Source organism: Poecilia reticulata, linkage group LG16 (genome assembly GCF_000633615.1).
Source record: "Poecilia reticulata strain Guanapo linkage group LG16, Guppy_female_1.0+MT, whole genome shotgun sequence".
NCBI classification, from domain to species: domain Eukaryota; kingdom Metazoa; phylum Chordata; class Actinopteri; order Cyprinodontiformes; family Poeciliidae; genus Poecilia; species Poecilia reticulata.
Genome location: NC_024346.1, coordinates 3,768,427 through 3,785,437, shown reverse-complemented (window position 1 = coordinate 3,785,437; position 17,011 = coordinate 3,768,427). Strand labels below are relative to the sequence as shown.

At 34.8% G+C, this 17,011-nt stretch overlaps 2 protein-coding genes across 5 annotated transcripts in view; one reads left to right on the top strand and one right to left on the bottom strand.

Moving 5' to 3' along the window:
- atg5 (ATG5 autophagy related 5 homolog (S. cerevisiae)) overlaps positions 1–12,207 on the bottom strand; it is a 32,016-nt gene extending 19,809 nt beyond the window's left edge. Inside the window, exons 1-6 of one of the 4 annotated variants that reach the window (XM_008430858.2) lie at positions 12,119–12,207; positions 11,549–11,742; positions 10,266–10,393; positions 9,179–9,257; positions 8,668–8,830; positions 6,358–6,452 (exon numbers count right to left, since the gene is read on the bottom strand). In XM_008430858.2, coding sequence (XP_008429080.1) covers positions 6,358–6,452; positions 8,668–8,830; positions 9,179–9,257; positions 10,266–10,393; positions 11,549–11,656 — 573 coding nt within the window. In that variant the 5' untranslated portion in view covers positions 11,657–11,742; positions 12,119–12,207. Of the gene's footprint in view, positions 1–6,357; positions 6,453–8,667; positions 8,831–9,178; positions 9,258–10,265; positions 10,394–11,548; positions 11,743–11,893 lie in introns of all 4 variants that reach the window. The other 3 variants (XM_017309749.1, XM_008430857.2, XM_008430859.2) reach the window with 3 other exon arrangements.
- A 178-nt stretch (positions 12,208–12,385) lies between these two features.
- Positions 12,386–15,529, top strand: dctn3 (dynactin 3 (p22)). The gene is made up of 7 exons (XM_008430856.2): positions 12,386–12,571; positions 13,263–13,347; positions 13,677–13,763; positions 14,194–14,277; positions 14,535–14,593; positions 14,919–14,978; positions 15,193–15,529. Exons 1-7 carry the CDS (start codon positions 12,470–12,472, stop codon positions 15,277–15,279), a joined length of 564 nt encoding a protein of 187 aa, XP_008429078.1. The 5' UTR covers positions 12,386–12,469; the 3' UTR covers positions 15,280–15,529.
- The last annotated feature ends 1,482 nt before the right edge of the window (positions 15,530–17,011 follow it).

Here is a 17,011-nt window from a genome sequence, read left to right as displayed (position 1 = left end):
AAAATCTGAATTTTTTTCTTAAACCAATGAACTCCTTGGGTTTCCATAGTTCTGAGTGATGTCTGCCTCCCCACTTCCTACCATCTTATTTTACAGTTTGTATTTATTTGAACTTTGAATTCAGGTCAAGTTCAAGAGTGGATGACTGAAATAAATGCAGGTTCTGTAAAATAATTTGTCATTTTTAATTTTTAGTAAGTCTGACAAAACTAAAAAATGATTAGAATTGGATTTTGTATGAAAATAATCAGATTTTATTTTTAAGACAAAGTGAGAAAAAATATAACATGTTCATCATTGCAATTCAGAGACCTTACAATAATTATCAAGGAAGAAACAATAGGTTTAAGAGCATCCATATACAGAATTTACTGCATGTTTTGCAATGTGAATTTTGTTCACATTGCTCTTTTTAAATTATTGCAACTCATAAATAAAACAAAACAAAACAAAACACATATTTGCACACACGTTAATTGCCATCCCTGCCAGATGAGGTGCCTTCCACCCCACAGACACCCAGACGGAAATGAGCCTCTCTGTTATTTAGACTGAATGTTGTCATTAATTCTGTGAGCATCAAACGTGTCACATTATTTACACTAAATACAACACTTAGACTTTAAAGGAATCCAGGTGTGCGTGTGTGTATTTGAGAGCAGACTTCATTTTGCTCAAGATATTTTGTCGTTCCATTAATTTTTCTTTGTCTTTCATTATATTTTATGCTGCTGTACTCATCTTCAAATGTTTTTTGTTGAGAGAAACTGTGTGAAGCAGTTCTCAATACTAAACACATTAACAAGAAATGTTAGTAATTATATTTCAAAAAACCCTCAACCTTAAAATAAATAAAATAAAAAATAAAAATCTAATGAAATTTTATTTGATTGGATATTTCAGCAACAAGGCAGTTCAAAGTGCTTTACATCATAAAAAAACAAAAAATAAACAATTGAAACATAAAATCTTTCCAAGTGCTGCCATTTACACATCAAAATATTTCATTAATTACAGTGCAAGTATATGTTTTTGTGCATTTATGTGGCCAATTATCCAAAAATGCAACTGAAAAAAAGTGATATATAACATAAGCATAACACCATTTGAGGGTAACTGATTTCTGCTGGTCTAAGTCACAAAGCTGTTGAGGGAAAGTGGTTCTAGGTATCAAGGTATGAACATAATTGCGATAAATTAACTTTCTTACATAACTTTTAATACATTAACTTTCAAGTGTCAAAGAGTTTTGTTCTCCTCAGTTTTTTTTTCCTTCCAGACAGATTATTTAAACAGGCCTTGCACATAAAATTCTGTTTTAATTTGCCAGTAAATGCTCTGCAGAGTTGCATTGCCATAAATTTGACTAATAATAAAAGTTCATTTATTTTAGCAATTGAACTGAAAATGTAAAGTCATTCGTAAAGAAGCTGGTTCATCACAGCACCTTGTCTTTCAAATGACACCCGATCCAAAAATGCAGAAGAGTTAGAGACCACTATTAGAGCAAATGTGGCTTCCTTAACACCTCAGCAGAGCTACAGGATAATCATGTACCATGCACTCGATACTTTTCAGGAGGACCAAATATCTATATTAAAAATCCTATTCTAATTTTCAGAGACAGTAAATACTGGATATTTATCAGCATAACCAATGAAATCAATCGTTATAAATGCTTGAAATACATCACACCGTATGTATAAATCTATTTACACAAGCTTCACTCTGAAAGGAATTGGTGAAATAAACTACTTGTTGATATTTTATTTTAATCAAGATCCCTCAATTATACCACTTCACTATGCTGCCTTTGTCGATTCATACTAACTGAAAACAACACTGATGTTTTGGCTGTTAAGACCAAAACAAAAGCAAAGGACTGTCATGCCACACTTGATTCTTACATAACTTTTAAGCCTCCATTAAGAAATCATCTTTGTAATGGCAAGAGCAGCATGTTTCAGCATGCAAAAACATGAACACACCAATTTGGTGTTGTCACTTCCTACACTTAGAACTTGCGCAAAGATGCATCAGCGATGCATCACAATCTAAACTGCACCATTGTACCTAAAAACAGGATGCAATTAAAGGCCCATCAGGCCCATCTTGAGTTACAAGGATTTTTTTGTGACTTTATGAGAGTGTGAATAAATGGTGGTGTGTAGAAACTGGCACATCAACACAAGTCTGACAGCCAAAGCTAGCAAAGCAGGACAAACCACATTGGATGTAGAAATTGGCAGCAGCACCTCTCTGTAATGTCGCAATGCACAGATAGATGATATCCCACCAATTCAGTTTAGTTCAAATCAAAGTTTAATCAAAAATCGTACAGTTCGGAGAAGGGTACGTTATTGTTGAGAGCTTTACAAAAATGTCCAAGTAAATCCCAATAAATTTAAATAGTTTTTTGATAGAATTGTTCAAATTAAAACATATTAACCATGAGGTCTGATACTTCTTGTGCTTACTTTGCATATTTCTGAAAAATAAAAGTGGAAAAAATTACTTGTGATATACAATAATAGTACTTTATCTAGAAATAAGATTTGAATCATTGAACCACAGTTTCTACTGAGACTGATAATTAAACTAATAACATCAAGCTCTTATATAATCCTTAAATAGGCTACGTGACCTTTTGATCTTTTAGCGGTCTTGATGTTTTTAATTCTATTACTTTAAAAAGACAAATGGTTTGGTTTTTGATTTTAAATCTTTCTTTGAAGTTTAAGTAAATGTGATCACGAACCCATTCAAACACTGAGCAGATGCTTAGAACAAACCAATGCAAAGATGTGTCATAACTGAAGTTATGCATTAGGCCTGAAAACTGGGTGTAGTGATGAACTCAGACCGGAACCTTCCGAGACATATAAAGGCAATTGCAAAATCAGAACATTTCCAGAATTAAACGACTAATGTCCCAGCAAGAGCTTGAGAAACTCATCCATATCTTTAGTCTCATTAATTACTGCAACAGTGTCTATACAGGTCTGCCTAAAAAAAAATCTGACAGTTTCAGTTGAACCAGAATGCTGCCGCTCGTGTTCTCACAAAAATTAGGAAAATAGAGCACATCACACCAAATCCTTAAACTGGCACCCTGTAGCTCAAACAATAGACCGTTTATAGATCCCTGAATGGCTCAGCAGCACCGACATACATTATAGACCTGGTGTCTCATCAACCTTATAGACCACTCAGGTCTTCTGATTCTAGTCTACTTTGCATCCCCAGAACCAAAACTGGAGAAGCAGAATTTAGTTTTTATGCTCTGGAACAAACTTCCAGAAAAAAGCAAAACAGTGAGCCTTTGATTGATTAATAACTGGAACATTGATCAATACATTATATGTATATCTACTTGATTTTGGCGACATTTGACAAAATTTAATATTTATTGCCGTTTCATAATTGGCTACTGAATAATGTTTTGATGGTGTAAAGAACTTTCAGCTGAAATGTGCTTTGCAAATAAACTTGATTTACATGTTAACAGCTTAAGTAGAATGTAAATGTCTAAACTGGGAGCATGTGTAAACAAAGTCCAATTCCTTGTTTGTGTGAATAGACCTGGCCAATAAAGCTGATTGGCCAGGTGTGAAATAGTGAACTGTGGTTTCACAATTCACCATTTCAGTGAAGTGTTTATTCACTATTCAACCCAGTTCCTCTGACATTATAAGAATAAACATAGAGTAAAAAGTATAATAATGTTTCCAATATAAGAATTATTATATGTTATTTTATTATGTGATATTATAGTAGTCGTGTTTTTAAACATTTTAAACAAACTGAGTAAAGAAGGAAATTTTCTTTTTAAAGTTTTGTTTTAAACAATAAAACCATGGCATTAAGGTATTAATGCGCTCCATGAGCATTTATACTGGCCTATTCTGAGCCAAGTATCCTTAAAAAAAAAAAAAAAAAAAAAAAACTATCGTCAAGCGTATTTCTTCTGATCATAATTAACTGATTTTGTTTACATTTTACTCCAGACTTTCCAGACTCTTTGCAGTTGTAAATATTTATCAGTTTGTCGGATTCAAACCACACTCTTTTCTACAACAAGCCAGACTTTTCAGGAATTATGCTTACGCTTTGATGTTGCAATTGTCATGAAACCATGGCAGCTCATAAATGACCACAGAAACTTTCAATTAAGCCTGAAGCTGGGACGGTCTGGCCTCATTCTCCCCGCCAGCAGCTAGATGGCTTCACAGCAACAGCAAGTGCCTGTCTAAGAGGGCGTGTTGCGTTGGTTTGACTGCATGTTTCACTCGGCCACTTTAAAGAGCTGGTTTTATGACTGAAAGCAAGAATGCTTTTCTCGTAGTGTTAAACAGTTTATGGATATTTCAAAGATGTGAAAGTTAAAGAGAAAAGCACTTAATTTTTTTGCAAAAAAAAATCAAAAAGCGTGTGAGTGTTGACAGTGACCTAGAGCTGTGCATCCTTCACCCCTCCAAATGTTGTGAAAAATGTAAATGTAGCCATATGTGGAGGTTTTATTAAAACTTGGGCTTTAACTTAACACTGGGAAATTACCAGCTGTCAAAGTAGATATGGTGATGGAAAAACATGCTTGGTAGGAAGGTTAACACAAGTGTCTTATTACTGTTTTCTTCACACCGAAAACTCTATTTCTGTTCCATCACATGACAACTTACAGTCATTTAAGGCCAGATCAATTTTTTATTGGTTTATCCGCCGTCTTTATTTTAGATTTATTTCAATGGACCCTTTCAAACAGATTGCAAAAAGAAATTCCTTTGGTTTTGCTGGTAACCTTTAAACATTTTTTCATATAAAAATTCCAGACTTTTTCAAATTCAGTTTATCAGAATTCTGATAAAAATTCTGGTACCAAAACTATCTAGAGATTTGTGAGATATTTATGATTGGAAACAACAGAAGCAGGAAATAAGGAAAGTATAGACAGAAAAAAGAGGCAGGAAAAAGTAAGGAAGGAATGAATGAGACATAATAGAGGAAAGAAATGACACGAAGAAGGAAAAATAAAGATACAAAAAGAGGGGAAAACAGAAAACAATGCAGAAAAGAAAAAAAAATGAAATGAGGAAAGGAAGGAAGGACACCAGGATGGAAAAAAGAAGGAAACATTTACACTATGGGACATGAAAAGCCTGAAAATATAATTTTTTCTCCAATCTTCTTTTTCCTCTTTTCTATGAAGACACCTGGAAAATACTGAAATAAAATTCCAGACTAATTAAGCCTTTTCAGGACTGCATGGGGATCCCCTTTAATGTTACAAAAACCTGGAAGTTGCACCATAACTTTCCACACTTTTCTTCCCATCCCTGCTCTGCTTCACACTTGACTCAAAGAGCTTTTCTCCCTGGTGTCTGGCCTGCAGCATGCTAATGTTTTCCATCCGAGAATCAGCCTCTTATTCATGCCGCCGTCTTTTTTTCTTGTCCTCTAAGGGGACTTTTTACCTGAGTCAGGATAAAGCTAGTGCTCGGTGGAAACACCCGACCTTAGGCTGCCTGTCTGCTTCTGCTTTTTCTTCCCAGACTCAACCCCGAAGCTCGCCTACTGCCTCGACTCGGAGCAACAGAATTGTAGAAAACAATGGTTGTCACAGGTATCAAATGTACAGAAGCAAGCACATCCTTTCAAAAAAAATAAAAAATAATAGATACCAGTAAATACGTCCGGTCAGCAGGCTTTTCCTATTTAGATGAATGTTGAAAATATCAAAGGTCACAAGAATAAGTAAGGACATGTAAAAATATGTTTGATTCCGTTTTCAGAAAGGCTAAAAATTAGCTTTTATAATAAGTAGAGTGTTGTGAATCATGTCGTAATTTAAAAAGAAAAGGTGAGTAAGTATTCAGAGTTACTCATAGTTATGGATTAGAAATCTGACAAAACTAAACTATTCCCATTTACTGGAAGTAGGGATTCAAAAACAGATTTGCACCGGGTGAAAATCTTAAGACTGACAGATGATGAAACATTACATTTCACTATCACTGTTCATAAGCTCTGTAAACTGCATAAGGATGGTAACTTTATTAAAAGAGGAAATCTATTTTTCTCCTTTTAACTTGCAAAACTAATTTGTTACATGTAAACTGTCTTTCTGAAAATGTAGGTAGATGATGCAGAAAATAACCTTTGAGACAAATGGAGTCGGTTACCAAGTCATTTTGCTTTTGAAACAATAACAGATTTTAGACAGCCCTCTGGCTCCACCTACAGGCACAAATGGGTACTACCAATGTAAATCTAAATTACCCAAACTCGGTCGAAAGGTTGTTTTAGAATACATGAACAGTTTGTTTAGGAGTGTATGAGTGTGTTACCTGGTATACATACCTGGTATATCCTGAAGGGGATGTACCTAAAGCCTCCGTCTTCTGTGGGATATTCCATCAGCTTCCTGTTCATCGCCCAAAACTGGTCAAACTTATCTGGAGTAACATAAATACACACAAACTGATCATCTATAAAATGACCATGTCATTCAGCAACATAAAGCAACTAATGTCTGATGGAAACACCAAACCTAAAGCTGCCCAGAAGCTTACACACTGCCTCAACTCAGACCAAACATGTAGCAAAAAAGATCAAATAAGGTATTGATTAGGTGGGGACTTCTCTAGCGCTAACTTAGTCAAGCAAAATCATGCTGACTCTATACATGTGTTTATTAGAGAAAGGTTAAGAACTGTCCAGTTGCAATGTTTACATCTATGCTGCAAATTACATCCTTATGTGAAATATTGATGGTGCATTCTGAGGAGGGAATAAAACCTTGCGGATTAGACTTACGAGTGATGATTTAAAACAAGAAGATACATTAAAACAAAAAAAAAGGAAAGAGTCTTCACAAATCATATGCTAGTTTCAAACCATCCACATAAACACTCTGGTTTTCGTTCTCTTGGATGAAAGTTAAAGATCTCTGTTTCAATTCTCTTATGGACATGAGAGTTTTAGCTTAGATGCAGTTTCATCTCTCACTTTCTTCTTTCTGCAAGCCAACTTTTTCTTTTAGGATGATTTAAAACCTTTTACATATCTCAGTTCAAATAAGTAAAAGAAAACAAAAAAAACTGAACAATACTGTGAACACCTCAGAACACAGTGGTATTAGTCAGCGTTTCCTCAATATACCATTTTCTTGTATCTTCCATGTTCTATTGAGATGTGTGGCTTACGTCTTGCTCATAGTTTTAGTTTCAGGGAAAAGTGGAAGAGAGAAGAGCAGCTGAAGGGTTGTCGGTTTGAGGCCCTAGGGTTTTTCACAAACACTGTTCACAACGGTTACGGGCTAAAAACACAGCACTGAGAAACTTCAGAAGTTGTTTGCATAATAAAGAGCTGCTTCGGCGGTGATGCAACTCATCTTTGCTCTTGCTAAACCCCTTGAATTATTTATATGGAAAAGTCGTTTTGAGTTAATGTCCCTGTCAGTTTGTCAGTAAAACAAAATGTAAGCAGAAAAACAAACTGAAAAAAACACACAGGTTCACCTGGATTCCCCTACTGTGGGACATCAAAAGGACATTTATATTTTATTCTTATTTGAGTATGTTGTGTAATCATTTTATTATAACTACTTATCTGTAGAGTGTGCTTTAATCTGTTTGTCAATTTGAGGTTAATAGAAATTCATTTTACAACAGAGGGACAAAAAAAAGGATCATTCTCGACTAAAATAAGTTATGTTGCAACGTAAACATGGACCTGGTGCGTAAAAAAGAAACATTTTTACAGTGTAAACAATCATCCATGTAAATATATTCAGCAGCACCCCTGTACAAGTTTTGCCTTTCCAGTAATCTTTAGTAATTTTTTCCTGCGTTAACGTATTCTGCTCTAGAAATGAGCATTATGGGACAGACATCTGTCCATGACGCTAAAATTTAAATACATGGCATTAGTTTGTCATCAGTTAGGTTTACTACTTCACTGCTGTCGATACAGGACCTTTAACACCCTTTTAAAGTTACTCTCAAACATCAGTGCCATAGTGTTTGCTTGTAGCATCTATAGCCATTTCCTTTTTACCCGTCTGTCTTCCTATGAACTACTCTGTTGTGTTTGCCTTGTTAACTGGAGGGGATGCATATGTTTGTTTCTGGATGTTCTTGCCAAATGTCAGAAGAATTTAAAGCTTCCAGCAGCAGCTCACTGGGAAGAGGAGAGGCTAAGTGTCTGTTATAGCTGTTTCTAATAAATTCTATTAGTTGGTAACAAGTTAGACAAATCAGACCGCTCTTGATCCGCCTCTTGTTAAATGTTGACTGTGTGAATTCAACTAGCAGGTGGAGGCCAGGGACATACACTGTTCTCTGTGTTTGTAGTGTAGACAGAAAAACATTCATGTCTTTGAATGGGAAGCAATGTGAAATGTCACCTGTACCAAAAAAAAAAAAAAAAAAAGCCTGTACAAACAATCTGAAGGACACAATGACTGAGAAATGACTGAATCTTTCTCAAACAAACTAGGTGTGTCTCCAAGATGATTTTACACAGATGTGCAAGTGTGCATGTAGGTGGATGACTTGCAGAATTACAACATGTGTTGATCTGGGTGTTCATCAGTAAATGTGTGACTGCAGGATTGAATGTCACTTCCCTTGCAGCTGCTTGTGGTCTGGATGTACACACTCATCTTACCGTTCTGCAGGCCCATCCACAGCTGTTTGTGGTCTTTCTTCTGCATGTCATTGACTACTTGGCTCTTGTGCTTGAGGGAGTCCGCCTCCTTGATGCTGGACATGAAGTGAGCCTCGACTATGGAATTTGACGGGCAGTGCAGCAGGTCCTGGTCTGGAAAATTCTGCCAAACATTCACATACAGACTGAATTAGAACATATAAAAAGACGTAATCCACGCAGAAGTGGAAAGTATGTTGCTCAGTAACGGTTTCCACAAACTACAAAAATAAAATATTCGATTATATCCAAGAACAGAGTCCGAAGCGTCGCTTAATTTTTTACAGATTTGCTTGTCATCTGTATTTATAAATATTTTCCATTACCGTGGTAATATTTTTGACCAACATGAGCTGTCGCAGCAGTCATAATGATATGACTAATTGGTTAACAGTGCTGCAATGATGAACTTCTCATTTTCTAATAGGAGATGAAATATCAAATATTTGCTGACAGTCTGATTGGCTCTTACCTTAAAGTGCACAGTGATGTTCCAGGGTAAGACTGTATTAGAGGCATGGAGGTCAAACAGAACTCCAATAGGATAGTGCCTGGAATGCAAAAAATAAGTAAATAAAACCAGCAGATTTTGTTTAGTTATCTATAATTGGCTCAAAAATACAATATCTAGTTACACTCCAAAACCAAATTTAATTCCATTATCAAAACTAAAAATATTTTAACCGCTTATACTCGTTTTCTATGTAACTCGAAATGTTTTAATCAAAAACTCATTTTGGGGAAAAAATTTTTTAAAAACATTTGCAGTTTAAAAACACTAGCTTAAAAAAATCACTATTTGAATAACTTTATAAAAAAGTATTTTAGTTTGAGTTGTTGCCAAATGATTTTAGAGTTTAGAAAAATTCTTCACATTAAATCTAAGAAGTTATTTGTTTCTTCACGTTGGAGACTTTGAATCAAATTGACTTTTTGGGTTAGGGTTGTGAACTGGTGCTCCATAGATAAAGTGAATAAAATTGCAATTTTCAAATTTAAGAAAAAAAACAAACAAACAAGCAAAAAAAAACAAAAAAAAAAAAAACAGAAGATTCCCATAATTAAGTTTTCAAAAACCAGAGATCTTGACATTTTAACAGCACAACTGATTGCTTTGCAACAGTGCCACTTTGTGGCTAAAACTGTCCCTACAATCTGTTATTCTAAAGCAGGGGTGTCTTGGTCCATAAGATCATGAATGTCTTCAGAATGTCAACTCTGGCAGAAAGTAATGATAAAACCCACTAAACTGTCTGCATTTAGCGAGTCTAAAGAGCTACAAAAAAAACTTATGGAAAACTGAAAGCCCTTCTCTAACTAACTCCATGTTTGGGAGAATAAGATCATCAAAATTTCAAAAAAATGATTCAAGAAAGTCTTTCGTTAGCAATTAAACATACCATTAATAATGGAGCTTACTAATTAACACCAGCTAGAGCTACAGGTACTGAAATACAGAACATTTAACCCTTGAGAATCTGAGCCAAAACCATTTTTCAGGAGCAGTTAGAATAAAAGTATATTATTTCCAGTCGCATAAGACTAGAATCCATTCGTACCATTTGAGCGGCGTTCCTTCATACTCGAACCACATCTCCTCCACATCCTCTGGCCTCATCACTTTGAGGAAGTGTTTCTTCACTTTGTCTGTGACAACAGGCAGGTAGCTCACCCTGGGTAGCAGCAGCTGACAAAGTTAACACGAAAGAGGCATAAACACATTAATAACAGTCAGTATGTCAGTATAACACTTTATTATTATTATTCTCCAAACTTACTTGCAGCAAATTGGGAGGAAAAGAAACTAAACAAAAACAAGCACACAACAACATTGGTGAAACCGCAACAAGTCTATGTAGGAGCATCAACAAAATCAAACCCCATTACATTTAGAGTTTATCTGAATAACAGCTAATACTGGTTCTTGGCTTGGGCTGCCTGAATCAGAGCTGAAGTAATACTTTGAATAACATTTAGAATGCACATCCAAAACTTGAGATCCAACAATCAGACATTTTGTTGCAGTTTTTTTGTTTGCTTGTTTGTTTTTTTGAGGACATGGACACACAAAAACACAGAATATATTGAAGGTTCCTTAATACAAGTAGAGTGTAAAAAAAAATGAGGGAATCGTGAGATTATTCACATTCACACATCGAAGCAAGTGTTAATGATTTAAATAAATAAAAACAATAAAACAAAGCATTGTTTTATTAATTTATTTTCAAAATAAATCTTTGCATATATTCCATCATGTGAAACTAAGTGTTAGCAACGATTTGCACATTAAAGCATGAAATGTCTGATAAAGGTGCTACATCCGTTGTGACAAAAGTAAATAAATCGAAGCCCTTATTGTTTATCTATTTACAAATAAAAAGTTATGATATTCAGAATGACAAATATGTGGGCTTCAATCATGAGTGCAACTCCAAAAGAAAAAGGATGCATTGCTAAAATGTAATGGGAAAAAAAAGACTGTAATTTACAAATGACATACACAGCAACTGTATGTATTATTTATGAGTCAAATTCAAATCTGATTCATTTAGATATGATCTGTATTTTTATGATCTAAATGAGATTAAACATACATTTAAGTGCAATTAATTTCATGACTTCAAAAAATCTGCACATTGTCACACACAAGCACAGCATTGATTAGTCAAACATGCATCTGAATCTTTACACAAGTTTCCCAGGTATCAAGTCTCATATCATAGAGCGTGTTAATACTCATAAAACACGTAATGATTAATTTATCGACATATACATATATATACATATATATATATATATAGTATATATAGTTTAAGTAATAGAGAGTAGCAGTTGTGCTTACATAGTATGCTTCTGCCTCTCTTTCAGTCACCTCATCCGGGTTCAGAGTGAAGCAGGTGGGTATCCGGCCGAACCAAACATCTCTCAATACGTCCTTGTCATCTGCCATGGTGCTGCAGCTGGTCCTCCCAGTAGCACATAAAGAAGAAGCCCCCTCAAAGCAGAGATGTAGCCCTAAAACTGAACAGCTTCCTGCTGGCATAAACAGAACAGAAAGCAATCTACAGATGAAACTTTCAAAACCACATAGCCGTGTGATCATTGCTCCAAATCATAGCTCCGCACTGTGTTCTAAAGACATTAAAATCTTAGGAGTGTTTGCCAATTCATAGAAGATAAAACTTACCTGCCGGGCTTCCAAACTAACTCCACGCCTGTAAAACTACAACTGTGATCCACCTTATTGACGTTAGCTTCAATGCTAGCTAAGCTAACTTAGCTTGAGGAAACTCAACAAAGAACGGGTTAGTGAATTAGAGTGATTGCTGTCAGGTCATTATTTTTATTTTCCCGAAACGGATAGTTAATGTGCTCAAGAAAATACAATGTTATGTGTAAAAAAAAGCCTTACTTTTTTTGTTGATGTTTGACAGACAATCTGAATGGAAAAACGGGCCCTACAGTGTTGTCATCCCCCTGCTGTCACCCGGAAGACATCAGTTATAGCAAAACGGCGACACATAGCGAAAGCTCTAATATACATTATATGTATTTTAATATATTTTATATACTTATATATTTTAGTCAATTAAATTAATAATTTGCTGGTTAAATTTACTTAATATTTAACAGACAATTCATTTTCTTAATAAATAAATAAATATATTAGAACTGTAGCGTTACATCATCAATATGTGACGCTACTTGTAGCGTAGCTAAAGAGGTTCGGTTTCTGTTATTTGTTATCGTCTGTAGCTCAAAAATGGACAAGAAATTGGAGTCGGACAGCCTCGAAATGCGTCTTCAGGCGTTGGAGAACCGACTATACGGAGAGAGAAGAACCAAAAGTGGAAAACCTGTCAAGGTCTCCTCCATAATATATAGAAATATACAGTAGCTAGCTATTAGCTTAGCACACAAGCGATGCCTCGGACTCTTAGTGCGAGTATACGCCCTTGTAGAAAATGCTGGCTTTGTTATTCGGTAACAGAAATTTCACACACATTAAGATATGTAACATGACAAAGACGACTTATGTTTGTTATGGGTTTTTTTTTAGAATACAAACCAAATGTTATTTTCAGTTTTTATTGATAGTTAATATTAAAGTCAAGCTAACCGTTGACCAATTATGAGAACGTCACTAATAACATTTAATTTATTAATTGAATAAGAATTGCTGTTTTACATATTTGCACTAAATGTGATCATCATTAAACAAGTTTTGGCTATGTGACCAGCAGGAATGATTTTTTTTGCCAAAGGGGTTGTTTTGTAAGCGCATCTTGTGATGTGAAGAAAAAAACAAAGACTTACTGAAGCTATACTTGTTTTGCTGAAATGTGTAACAAAGAATGAAACGCCAAATATGCACTGACTGGAAAAAAAAAAAAAAAAACACTGTATATTATGTTGTAGCCTTTAGTAGCTGAACTTTGGTGCTTATGTTTTCTTTTTATGCCGAGGATAACACAAAGATCAGAAGAAGGTCTGTGTTCTATTGCATTTTTCTATACATTCTTTAAGGTGATATTGTTTGTTTTGTTTTTCCACAGTGTGCAGAAGCTTTGGTCAGAATTCAAGGAGGTTTGATCAACACGGCCAACAAGAGAGAGAGAGTAAAGATCCTCCACAAGAAGAGTGGGTCTCGCTTTAGTTTGACTAATCAATGAATTCATTTTGCCTTTTTGAAACTCCTTGTACCGTTATTGTGCTATTAAATATTTATTGTTTGTTATTCATTGTATTTATTGATTGATTGTAGCAAAGGTTTTGTTTCCATGTATCAGCTTGTCCACCCATCCAGTCATTGTGTTTAAGTTTAGGAATCCTGTAAATGTAAACAATGTTTCAGTGATATCCATTAAGCACAATAGCAATATTTCAGTTTGAAGACATTTCATTTTTGTGATGTTATTTCTGTAAATACATTTGCATTTTTAAATCTTACTTATGTTTGCGTTATGCAGTTGAGGACCTGATGAAGTATCTGGACCCCCAGTTCACTGACCACATCACTCTCCCTGATGCCATGAAACTAGAGTTCATCCTTGCAGGTAAGAGCAAAGAGGAGTTTGTAGAAATGTGATTTTTAGTGTCTCTCGCCTTTTGCTTTTTGTGCCTAATGCTTTACATGATTTGCAGTGCAGTGTACTGAGTATTTTCAAGAATACTTATATAAATTAGGATGTCGCAAGGTTGTTTATGAATGTAAGGAGGAAAACGTGTATTTTTGGTGTTTTGATCTTCATAAAATGTTATGTTTTAATGTCTTCTATTATATGAATTTGGAATTTGCAAGATTGTTTATATGAATTCAGAAAAAATATATGTATTCTCACTGTATTTTGATTCATAAATCGTATGTACTTTAATGCACAGAAATGCCCAACCAGGGACTGGAGTCGCATTAGTTGTGGTTACATACTTTACTTACTCCCTGATGAATAAACTAATAAATGAAATGTATTCTGTGTTATTCCACAGAGGAGGACTCTTTGCTCTCTGAAGCTGCTTTGTTGGAGCAAGTTAACAATTTACAGCCCCTGTTGGACAGCACCCACATTAGAGGTTTGAAACATGGGGATTGTATGCACCCGTGTCAGCACTGTCATGGAATTTAATTAGGTTTTATTGTTGTTTATTTTTTATGTTTTACTAACAGTTGAAGTAGACAGAAAAATGCTTGGTATATTGGCTTGATATGTGAATTTCGAATTCATTACCTCTGCAATATAGTGTATGTTGTATTACTGCAGTATAAACTGAGGGGAATGCTTATTTTGACTTGAAGCCTGTGTCAACTGCCTGTTTTGCGATGTCCACAGATGTACCTGAGCATGCAACCAAGCTGCAGCGTCTTTCACAGATTCACATCAAGCAACAGGTAGCTATACTGCTCTGAATCTTACTACCATTGTGTTGTTAAAAACTCAGTCGCAGATATGTTGCTTTCTAATGCATATTTCATTTTAACCATAATTGTACATTAAACATCTGTTATTGTTATATATTTTTAATGTGTTCTTCTTTATTGCTTTATTTATGTCTTTTTTTGCTTTCCTTTTTCTTTTTCTGTTGGTCATTTTTCAGTCTCTCCTTTTCCCTGTCTCTTGTGTATGATGACATTTTGCATCTTTTACCATAATAAAGTTGGAAAAAAAAGCAACAAAAAACCCCCAGAAAACAAATATGGTGATTTCGTTTTTCAGGACCAAACTGAAGCTCAGTCACTGGAAGTCAAGAAGCTTTTTGAGGAATACAACAAAATGGTACACAACACAGAATAAACTCTTAGTTTTATTACAATAAATCATGGTGCAAAAAAGCCCCCCCAAAAATATATTTTGACACAAGTTAATTTCCTACTGTGCCGTAATTGGAAGAATTACAGTTAAGAAACGCACAAATACAGTAACTTGGATTTTAACAATCATTCTCTGTTTTATAATTGATTCATAAAGGAGATTGGTGTCTCTTTGTTAGATGTTCCTGCTCTCCAAGCAGTTCACCCAGTGGGATGAGACCCTGAGGAAGATGGAGGAGGCCAAAGGAATCCGACCTGTGGAGTAGTTGCTCTGAGAGAAGCTGGGGAGAGAACAACGATGAAGAACAACACTGCACTACGATTTGACTTCCTGAATAGATGTTACATTATGTAGCTCCTGCTACCCCAGTAAGTCAGAGGAAAACATTAAAACATTTCAACACATCTTCTTGTTTACTTTTCTTTTATCCCAATGAAATATTGCTGTTGCCTAAACACTGTCGGTGACTTTTAATGCAAAGTTACAGAGTGAAATAATAAAACAACTGAACTGAGGCTTGTGGATCTTTATGCATTGTGAAGAAGAGCATGCTCCTTTTATATTACCTGCAACAACAATACATTTAAGAGGCTACTCTTATTTATTGACAGTAGTGCTTTTTAGTTTTTCGTTTTAACTTCAACTTTGTTCCATCTTTCCAAATTACTTATATTTTGCTTTTTTCTTGTATAGAAGCACATAAACACTCCCTCAGTCACATCTTTAGGGCTTTCATTTTTCCTTTTAATAGCTAAAAAAATAAAATGTTAAATATTGTTTTTAAAAAAATTTTGTGTATAATATGTGATAAAGCTTGAAAATAATAAAGTAGCTATAAATATTTTTCTATGTATTTGTCTATTTGAAACTGCAGGCTTTGTGTTCTTCAATGCAGATGTTCGCCAAGCCGCTACATTATCCTTCCACAGGTGCAGTGTCCATGTTGACGTCTCTGAAACTGTCTTCTAAACACAAGTGCATCACAAATATCTTCTTAATTTTTGTGATGCAAGGACCATTGTGACTTTTTCACCAAGTGTGCCAGTAAATGCTTCTTGTCAAACTTGTCATTGCCAAATATGAGACCCTCACCAGTCATGTTGAACTGTAAATAAAGCACAAAGAATTATACACATCATGGTCAGGTCTTTACAAAAAAATGACATTAACAGAGTAGAAATAATTCAATTGGTTTGTACATATATTGTATATTGCTCATGGTTACTTTTGTATCTCCTAATATTTTATACTTTGGATGGAGTAACTTGTCACCAAATGAGCAATTTCCTCTCAATTCAGTATATTCTGTTCACAGGGAGAACCTCAATTGAATAAAAAAGTCTTAAAGCCAATTGCTATAGAAAACCCAACAGTTTCTGGCAGTAAAATGGGCACCATCATGGGGATTTTAACTTTAAAATAAGATTTAAAATTATTTTTTCTTTTATGCCAAAAAACAAATGGCAGCAAATGAATTAAAACCTAGTAAATAATACAGATAAATGATCAATCTAAATCAGTAATGTACAGATAAATATCAAATTGCTGAATTTAAGTGTTTGTTTCCTTGAGGGATTTTTATACAGCATATTGTGAAGACTTTATTCCATTTATCTAATCACTTAAATTCAATGTGTATGAACATATACAGTTTTCACACTGCAAATATGTGTGAAAACATATTTAACCATATTTGGTTATCTTATATGTAAGATAACCAACAGATGGCATTAGAAATACATCTAATATTAATCCCTGTACTGTTGATAAGTGAGAAAAGAGGATACCTTTGCTTTTTGTTGATGTATTAAGACTAAGTTTAGTAGGTAGGTAAAAATAACGGTCATTTTCTTAATCTGAGTCATTGCTCTTTCTTCCTTGTTTCCACTTCTAAACACAAGATGCTTGAAAAATGAGTGCAACCTGTCACGTACCTGCACTGCCACCCTGACTCCGTATCGGACGTAGGTAGCAAGGTGCTCACAGTTGTTGTGAAG

Excerpts from the sequence above, each read along its gene's own strand:
- dctn3 (XM_008430856.2), top strand. The coding sequence starts at position 12,470 with ATGGACAAGAAATTGGAGTCGGACAGCCTCGAAATGCGTCTTCAGGCG. Across the intron at positions 13,348-13,676 it reads AAAGATCCTCCACAAGAAGA|TTGAGGACCTGATGAAGTAT; the intron begins GTGGGTCTCGCT and ends TGCGTTATGCAG. Across the intron at positions 13,764-14,193 it reads ACTAGAGTTCATCCTTGCAG|AGGAGGACTCTTTGCTCTCT; the intron begins GTAAGAGCAAAG and ends GTTATTCCACAG.